This window comes from Rattus norvegicus, chromosome 6 (assembly GCF_036323735.1).
Source record: "Rattus norvegicus strain BN/NHsdMcwi chromosome 6, GRCr8, whole genome shotgun sequence".
NCBI classification, from domain to species: Eukaryota; Metazoa; Chordata; class Mammalia; order Rodentia; family Muridae; genus Rattus; species Rattus norvegicus.
The window spans coordinates 130346946-130357127 of NC_086024.1; the positions used below are offsets into that span (position 1 = coordinate 130346946).

The 10182-nt window shown below is 44.1% G+C and overlaps 1 protein-coding gene across 2 annotated transcripts in view; it reads right to left on the reverse strand.

Moving 5' to 3' along the window:
* Atg2b (autophagy related 2B) overlaps positions 1 to 10164 on the reverse strand; it is a 70131-nt gene extending 59967 nt beyond the window's left edge. Inside the window, exons 1-2 of one of the 2 annotated variants that reach the window (XM_063261999.1) lie at positions 9596 to 9757; positions 78 to 240 (exon numbers count right to left, since the gene is read on the reverse strand). In XM_063261999.1, the coding sequence (XP_063118069.1) occupies positions 78 to 240; positions 9596 to 9757 (325 nt within the window). Of the gene's footprint in view, positions 1 to 77; positions 241 to 9595 lie in introns of both variants that reach the window. The other variant, NM_001427775.1, reaches the window with a different exon arrangement.
* Positions 10165 to 10182: the final 18 nt, after the last annotated feature.

The window sequence follows — 10182 nt, forward strand, 5'->3', positions numbered from 1 at the left end:
AGTCTATCAACTGAAAAGTCATCAATCCAATGCTCACTTGCTTACAGCCGGGTTGACGGGTGCCTGGACACACCTACCTCCCCGAGGTCGAGGCCGGAAGACCATCTCCAGCCCTCTCACTTCCAGTGCACAGTTGTCCTGCAGCAAAGAGCCCCATGGGACTGACAGGGAAATGGACTGAATAAATCCTTCTGTGACTTCTAGCGGTGCATCTGCTGACTCCAGGATTTCATTGAGACACTAGAGAGAAAAAACGAGTTCATTTTGAAATCAGACAAATAGAAACACAGAATGTCAACTTTTTCAATGGTGTGAAGATGCCCGCAAAGATGCTGAGCACTGAAAATATCAGGCAAGGCTAGGCTGGAGAGAAAGGCTCTGGCTAAAAGCACTGGTTGCTGTTCCAGAGGACCCTGGGTTTGATTTCTGGCGCCTATATGATGGCTCACAACCATCTGTAACCTTCTTCTGACCTCCAGAGACCTGGCATGTGGATGCATGCACACACATGCAGGTGAAAACACCTGTGCTCATCGATTTCTTTGTGTTCTTAAAACCAGCAGAGCCATCCAGCTTCATGGACTGAACAACAACTGGATTCTTGGACTTTGAATTAGTAGACAGCCATTGATGGGCTAAGTGGCCCACCGCCTGTGAGCCACTCTGGGAAACCCCCTTTCCATACACACACAGAGTCAATCCATCAGTTCTTGTCCTCTAGAGAGCACTAACACAAAGAGCTTTCCTCAGGCCTGTCTGAACCCTAAAGACTTTCCAAAGATTTAGAATCAACGACGATGTTTTTGTTTTGCTTTCCAAGATAGGGTTTCTCTATGTAGCCCTGGCTGTCCTGGAACTCACTCTATGGACAGGATGGCTTTGATCTCACAGAGCTCCACCTGCCTCTGACTCCTGAGTGCTGTGATTAAAGCCGTGTGCCACCACACCCAGCAGCAAGAATGATTTATTAAAGTTATAACAATTAAGTTTACATTTATTAATTATTATTTTGCAGGGGTGAGGTATATGTTCAAAATGTTTGTGCTATGTTCTCACTGGTGAACGCAGATGCATGTGCCCATTTTATGTGTGTGCGTGTATGGTGCAGAGGTCAATGTGGGTGTCCCACTCATCCTCAGTCACTTTCCACAGTGAGACAGTGCCCCTCACTGGATGTAGGCCTCAGTTAATGTGCTAGACTCTCTGGCCTGGCAGCTCTAGGAACCACTTGTCTGGAGTCTGCAGCTGCACGGGAATGTCAGTACCCAGCTTCCTACGAGGTGCTCAATTTCCAATCTCAAGCCCTCATGCTCTCAGCGCAAGCACTTTACCAACTGAGCTATCTTCCCAGGCCTCAACTTTCTTAAATTCTCAACTCATCTAGCCCCTAGGATTATCCTACTTTTTCAAATTCTGATTTCCCATGGCTTCTGTGACAGAACTGTCATCATCTGCCTGTGTTTCTCTACCCTTCTCGCTGCAGGCATTCTGGGCAGCTGTGTTCTTTAGTCAGCACTCACAATGACAGCTCCCAATAGTTATCTATGTCCATCCTCGAATCCCACTGCGCCTGCTATCTAACATCCCTGAAGCTCAGTCCAGTCCAGTGTTCTCACTCAGTCTCAGCCCTCTCCTCCTCTCCTTCTCTTCTATCAGGCTGACAAAAACGAACTGCAGGGGTCAAAGGTAAAGCCTGACAATCTGAGTTTGGAGGCTGGAAGAAGAACGCTCACTACCACAAACTGTACTCTGACCTCCGTATGCACACCACAGCACACTAACGTACACATGCACGCACACCCTCATGCACATACACAATTGAGTGAGGAGTTAAATAGTGTGCTAGAGAGATGGCTCAGTGGTTAAGAGCACTGACTGTTCTTCCAGAGGTCCTGAGTTCAATTCCCAGTCACTCCCAACCACCTGTAATGAGAATCTGATGCCCTCTTCTGGTGTGTCTGAAGACAGCGACAGTGTACTTATATAAATAAATCTTTAAATAAATAAGTGTAGTAGGGTTATTAGAGGGGTTATCATTTTGGATCAGGAATTTTAAATCATTATAAATAGGCCCAAACTTATCTTTATGAGTCAAAAGAGAAACCATTACAATCAACTTATTTTGTTTTTCCAGTAAGAAATGTTTATTCTTTAAAAAACAAACAAACAAACAAAAAACCCCTATGCTTCGGTGGACTGGCAAGATGGCGCAGCACACTAACGCACTTGCCACGAAGTCTCAGGAATGAGCTGAATTTCTGGGAAGCCATTTTGTAGAAAAAGAGAGATAACTTGTCCACTGACCTCCACATGTATGACATGACATGCAAAAGCCACAAACAGACATAAACTTTTTTTTAGTCCCTGACTCAGGATTTGAGGGATTCTTGGAGACTATCACCTGAATCCTACAGGCTGTTTAAGCATTCTCTCTGGGTTTTGCTGCTGAAAAAGCCTTGAAGAGGTGGCTCAGCAGTTAAAGAGCACTGACTGCTCTTCCAGAGGTCCTGAGTTCAATTCCCAGCAACCACATGGTGGCTCACAACCGTCTGTAATGGGATCTGATGCCCTCTTCTGGTGTGTCTGAAGTGTACTTATACATAAGGCTTTGAAGAAGTGGTCACCAGTTGATGTGAGAGGTCCTGTGAGGTTGGTTGGTGAAGAACACACCAGAGCCCAATGCATTCAACTGTTGAAACATTAGTCATACAGTGTGCAAGTGGCTATTACCATTGAGAGCCAGGTCCTCCCTGTGACCAATGTCGACTGTAGGCACTGCAGCTTTGGCTGTGTCCCATGAGTCTGCGGAGCTCATGCTTCAGATGTAAGGCTTTTGTCAGGACTCAAAGTCCACACAGCAGTGATCATGGTATTTTTTGATGCAAGTTTGGCTTTGGGGAGTGCAGTAGAGCATCTTCTGCGTGGAGCCACCGATGTGTCTCACTGGTTGTCACATACACTCATTTTCATGGCACATCACAGGCCGATGGAGAAGGAGAAATGGTGCACTGTTGTCAGTGCATCACAGTACAAATCGGGGATTTTTTTATTCTCAGTCCATTCATGACACCACATAGTGACCTTTTCACCTTTCCCAACTTGTTCCAAATGCTGAATGGCCACGGACTGGTCCACACTAGTTATTTGTACCCTGTGTAGAAAGCCAGCCACTGAGACCCTCGTCTTCAGTGTCTCGTGCACCACGTCGTGAGCCAATACTACGCTGTCTTCGCTATCGGTTCCTAGGCCTTGACACTTGGAGCTGTTGTGGCTTTGTAGCCACTCTGAACTCAGATAAAAAGTCAGTAGGGTTTGACTCTGCCCAACATCACCACCGCGGTGTAAAACAAGCAGCATGGAAAGAGTCACTAGTAAGAGATTAAAGCAAGGTGTGGTGCCACAGGCCTTCAATCCTTGCACGTGGATCTGTGAGTTCAAGGTCAGCCTGACTTACACAATGAGTTCCAGGCCAGCCAAGCTATACAGAGACTCTGTCTCAAAAAAATAAGTGTGTGTGTGTGTGTGTGTGTGTGTGTGTGTGTGTACAGAAACAGCGAAACTATAATTACTTTTACAACAAGCTGATAGATAGCCTTTTCTATCCCCCTGCTGATACTGTCCTATAAGAGACTTCCCTCTTCTGTGCTTTCCATTTTCCAAGTTAAAAGTTTTAAAGAAGTGTTTAGATGCGGTCTGGATAGGTATGGTCCCTACAGACTCATGTGTTTGAATGCTTGGCCATAAGGAGCAGCACCCTTAGGAGGTGTGGCCTTGTTAAGGGAAGTATGTCACAATGGAGGTGGGGCCTTGAAATCAATATGTGCTCAAGCTCCATCCAGTATTTAAGTCGTCTCCCACTAGCTGCCAGAGAATAAGATGTAGACCAAGATGTAGAAGCCTCTGCTCCTCCAGCCCCATGTCTGCCTGCACGCTGCCATGCTTCCTGCCATGAAGACAATGGACTGAACCTCTCAAACTGTAAGCCAGTCAATTAGATGATGTCCTTTATAAGAGTGGCTACTATGGTCACGGTGTCTCTTCAAAGCAATAAAACCCTAACTTAGACAGATGCCTAACACTAAAAAGGAAGTCCCCCATATAAGACAGAAAAGGTAAACTCAGAAGTGCGTGTTTATGTAGTATTTCCATTAATTTAAATTTAAAATCTAGCTGCCCTATTTTCATCTGCAGACAAGCTGAGTCTTAGGATGACTGTTTCATACTCCCTGAATTGTTCTACCGAGAATGAGTTTTGTTGTTTATATGAACAATTAAAATACATCAAAGCATTTTTTTTAAAGATTTACTTATCGATTTCATGTTTGTGAGTGCACTGTTGCTGTCTTCAGACACACCAGGAGAGGGCATCAGATTCCATTACAGATGGTTGTGAGCCACCATATGGTTGCTGGGAATTGAACTCAGGACCTCTGGAAGAGCAGTCAGTGCTCTTTAACTGCTGAGCCACCTCTCCAGCCCCGTCAAAGCATTTTCAAGTACACGAAACCAATGATTTAGCCTTTGCACCTCAGGTATCTGTCAACATCAGTAAACCATGTAAGAAACTGGATTTGATGGGGTCTTTTCTCTGCATACACCAAATTTACCCCAATTTTTGTGGCTACATTAACCTCCTAAATACAGTGTTTTGAAGGCTGCATTACAGTATTGAAGGGTAGTATCAAAAGAAAAAAAGGTGCTCTGAACTATATATAGTCAATAGTTCAAGAATGTACACTGGGCCCAGTAAGCTACAATACAACTTCTCTGTGTATGAAATGTATAAATAAATATACTGTTCTGTACTTGGCAAACAAACTCCTCTGTACATTGAATGATAAACTCCAAAATTCACTCCTGTGAAAATTCTAAGTATATTTAACAAGCAGAAGAAAATTCTCAAGCTGATCAAACTGACTCAGACAACTCTCTCCTTGCTACACCTTGAAAGTGTTCCTATGAGACTGAAGGGTTCCGAGCTGCTGGTGGAGTTCCTGAGTTGACTGCTCAGCAAGTGACCCGCCTTCTTACAGCACCTAGGAAGACACTCGCTCCCTTTAGGGCCATTCTGTTCTCAGTTTTCACCAGTGACTTCCAAGCAGATAGTCAGAATAAAGTCATACTGTAATATATTCTCTAGCAGTGGGGAAATAATTGTAGATTAGTGCTTCTTGAACTAAAGTCAATTTTTATTACAAATACACATACACATATAAAATATAAGTACCAAAGTAATAAAAAATTATTAAAGTGAAATTAGAGGGCTCCAGGGTAATAATTCATTGCTGTCGATCTTCCTAAACAAAGTGAATTCTCATGAGAAAGGATCACTGTCCCACCTCACTATCAGACTATCCAGCCCTTACCAGTCTTGCATGCCACACTGTAGAACTATGCTAAACCTATAAATAAAAGCCTCCATTTAAAAACGGAAACAGACACATAAAGGTTCCTGCCACCAAGCACAAGACCTGAGTTGGAGCCCCAAAACATACATGAGGGAAGAAGAGAACCCACGCCTGCAAGTTGTCCTCTAATCTTCACAGGCATGCTGTGACATGTTCTTGCATGTATGTGTGTGTGTGTGTGTGTGTGTGTGTGTGTGTATACAAGTTTAAATGGAAAACTTTTTAAAAATCCTTCATTCTGTAAGTAATAAATTAAAATAAATTCCTAGTCTTCAGGAGGTGAAAAGAAGTGAGTCACGAAGTTCACTCTCTCACCAGATAGAACCCCTTCCCCTTTTTTGCCCACTTCTAGGACACAGGAGCTCATAAAAGGCAGCCCATTCCAACTGCAGAACACCTTCAAACCCCATCTCCTCTCCACTTCCAGATTTGTATGGGTCCATGATCTCATAAGTGAAGTGTATCTATCCAGAACTACAACAGATAACTCATAAGAGTATGAGGACACATTCAGGCATTGTGTGTCAAATGTTTCACACTTTAGATTTACATAGGTCCTAATACTTAATAGGCACAGGTACACTCAGCTACTTTCAGGCCATAGCCCACACTGGTTCAGAAAGACCAGCTGCTATGCTCTCTACTTCAGCAAGTGAAACTTACTTCAGCAGACGCTGTCTTTATAAATTACACAGTGGAGTCTTGGTAAAGGACAGTAATGCTCTAGCTTCCTAGTTTCCTTATTGCCAGGTATTTGTGATGAGCAGCTCCCAGCTTTGTAACAGCTTTGTGGCAGCTCTAACTGTGACAACCACCCCTGTGGAACCAAATAGCTAGGAATATATGCTACCTGGCAGCTTCCAAAAACATACGACATAATTAATCTGACTTTCCAAGTAAGGACAGTACTTCTAAAGAGAGTATGAAATTAAACAACTGCTTTTCAAAAGCTATTTATACTATCTTTTAGAACTATGTGGAAATATTTCTGTTGGCCCATGATTTTGTGGTTAAAGCCATCTCTATTGAAAACACTGACACCAGAACTCCAGAGGCAAACTGAGTAGGATTTTGAGTTCAATACTGGGCCGCCTTGCAAGATCCTATCCCCAAAACTAAAAGCAACAAAAATCTAGTCTGGAAAGTCAAACTCTACAGGTTTATAAAAAATTTGTAACACTGAAAAGACTCTCCCAACCTGCCTAAAAATATCCCAAAGAATTTGAAAGAATTGAGTTTAAATGTAGTTTCACAACTACACACAAAAAAGCCAACCGCCTTCTGATTAGTTAACAAAATAACTGATTATATTGCGGCCAATTCCAACCAATTCCTCTGCATAACAGAGTTAAGAACTGAGATGAAGGCCTGAAGAGACAGCTCAGCAGTTAAGAGACCTTGCTATGCTTGCAAAGGATTTGAGTTCAGTTCCCAACAACCACAGCAGGCAGTTCAACACCTACCTAGAACTCTAGCTACAGGGGATCCGATGCCTTCTTCCAGCTTCCAGGAATACCCGCACACATACATGTATGGGCTTTCCATCTCACACTCGCTCTCTCTTTCTCACACAGAAAATGTACTGAGAATCTTAACTGTGGTTTCTTTAAAAGACATAGAAATATTATAAAAATATATTTTCATTTTAATCCCAGGGGCCACTTCAGATTGTCCATAGCAGCTGACTATAATTTGCCTCACGCTCTAGTAGGAATGTGATTTTGTTAGCTGCAGATAGTTTCTGCGATAGTGTGATATATAAATGCTATGTCCCTGAGAGGCAGGGTGGGTTGGTTGGTTAGTGTTGGTCTCGGTTTATTAAGTAGTTGTGTGCAAAGAAAAAAACTAGATATCCTGACAACAGGGCTGGAAAGGTGGCTCAGTGGTTAAGAGCACTGACTGATCTTCCTCAGGTCCTGAGTTCAATTCCCAGCAACCACATGGTGGCTCACAACCATCTGTAATGGGATCTGATGCCCTCTTCTGGTGTGTCTGAAGACAGCTATAGTTACTTAAATAAATAAATAAATAAATAAATAAATAAATAAACATTTTTAAAAAAGAAACTCTAGATATCCTGACAACAAAGATCAAACTTGCCCCAAGGAACTCAAGGTCCCTAATCAGCAGGAAGTAGTCTCAGTAACATGACCCCATTTCCGACCCCTGACTTTTTTCAGGGATCTCTTTCCTCTCTATCTTTTTTTCTCTTTTATCTAGTGTTAGGGGGTTGAAAGAACTCACAAAGTAACAAAATCAAGCTACAGAAAAATGTTTTTTTAAATAATTGAAATGTTAAAAATGTCGTTTACTTAAGTGCTCTTCAGCATGCATGAATCTCTATAAGTTTCTTTTTTTTTCAGTCCTGAAAGTCATTAAAATCAAATATCCAAAGTAAGTGATTTTAGAACCTGAACTCTGTACAGCTGCATACACTTCTCCCACCCTGACTTAGCCGTCATCAATAAGCACAGTAAAGTAAATCACCAAATGCTTTTGGAGGCTTTGACATCACTTTGGCTGACAGTGCTCTTAAGTAAAACAATCTTCCAGTTAAGGCTATCCACAAATTATGTTACCAGGGGCCTTGTTGTCAAGCCATCAACCTCAGATATTCTCATTTCTGATTTCCTGTCAGGATGAAATGAAAACCACACAAATGAAAAAGCCTAGAATAACACCTAATCCAACCACTGCTCAGGAGTCCCTGAGAGCTCTCAAGTGAGCTCTTAATCTACGCTCCCTAAGAAAGCAGGGCTGGGGTTGGACTTGGATTCTTGTAATACTTGTAACTGTGGCACAAGACAAAATATTAAATGCCACTTGACATTCATAAACATCCAACCCTCAAGATTTCCTATTCAGTTTTCAGCAGTGACGAGAGACCAGGGAAATCTACCCTGCCCATCTTCCAGCCGCTGAGTAAGACAGTTTGGTCACAGAAAAGAAAAAGGTAGCCAATTCAAACTACTAGAGAGGCTAAGGTGAGAGCTTGGTCATGAGTTCCAGGCTACCCTGGGCTACACAGCAAGTGCTTGGGTAGTTAGGACTATGTAATAGACCTGCCTCAAAAAAAAAAAATAATATTTATTGTTATTCCCATCTGCTGATAAGAAAGAATAGCAGCTATACAGTAGCTTGATATAATACCTGTCATGCATGCCTTTTACCATTACTGAACTTGGTTATTACTATACCTACTGCCTTTCAGTGGACTGTGAAAGCCTTGGACTATTTTGGTATAGGACAGGTCTTTCTGTTACTCAAACTAGAACTGCTTAAACTATCTTGTGTACTCTCTCTGGTTTAAGTCACCTAGTTTCAATACAATTACTTTGTATCGTACCCCTCAATACAAGTTGCCTAGGAGTTTCCATAATTTAAGCTTTTCGAAAAAGAGAAGACAGGACAAAGCCAAAGCCTTTAGGTAACATATTAGGCATTTTAACCCAGTGATGCAAATACAGCTGTATCTAGTGAACTGAATATACACAAAGCTCAGGTGAGTCGACTCACAGCCTCTAGTAGGAAACAGGTTCTTTAAAAAAAAAAAAAAAAAAAAAAAAAAAAAAAAAAGGCCGACGCTGCAGCTTCCGAGCTTTTGCAACATTTGCTTTTACGACCTGTCGGATCTATCACGTGAAAAGGGCAAATCTAAACAGCACCGCTGGGGCCATTCACAACCTCACTCAAGCAAAGCAGGCAAACTGGCAAAAGAGGTCTTCGCCTAACTTATTTTCAGTGAATGAAGACAATCAACCCGGCAAATACAGTATTCCAACATCCAGACCAAAATAAATAACTGGGGGTTTCCGTCACCTCCCCTTCATCTTTAATGTTTCCTAACATCATCCAACGAGGTAGGGTTTGTTTGCCTCGGAACACTGCAGACACTCACAGCCTAAGGGGCAGGGATGGACACCTCCTTTCCTGGGCCTGCCTCAAAGACCCCCAACTAATGACTCGATTGTTCCGCACCGTGTGTGCCTCCATTACACCGTTTAAGTCGGAGCACGTGATCTAGGATCCCAAACTTGCTACACTTTACACACTTCCCTGAGCCCCGCCACACTTGGACCTAAACAATTCCCAAGGAGGTACTGAACGTCACCGATGCTGGATGACAATGCTCAGGTCTTGCCCTAGGGAGAGCAAGTTCCAACCCCTGCTGGATGACGGCAACTCACCCATTTGTCCAAGGGGACCTGGGCAAGAGACCCAGTGCCCTGGTACAGGTCCAGGCTCAGCTGCTCCAGGCTCAGCTTCTCCTGCAGGAAGTGACCCAGGTATCTCTGCAGGAGGTACCGACAGGCCCTCTTCTTGATAGATTCTGAAAATGGCCAAGGCATGGTGAGGGCTGGCGGCTGGGGGGCCGGGGCTGCACGCGGCGGCGACTCGGGGATCCGACCTGGGCTCTAGGCAGCGGCAGCGCCTCAGGGTCCGGCCGGCGTCCCCAAGCCGCGGTGGGGTCTAGGTTCGCGGTGGCCGCTGCATGCCGGTTCGGCGTGGCCGTCCCTCAGGGCAACCCCATGGCCCGCGTCGCGACGCTCGCACTAGGCCCGGCGAGGACTGGAGGCTGAACAGAACCGGGCGCCCCAAGTCGGGAGCTTCTGAAGCGCTCCGTCGGTCCGGAGACAGTTCATACGAGAGCCAGAAGGCTGACGGCTGAGGAGAGACAGACTCCGACACTGCGCGACAAATTTGTTGTCATCTACTGGGCGCGCTCCCGCCTCCGAGTCGCTCCTGGCGCGTTCGCGAGACCTAGACTCCCGGC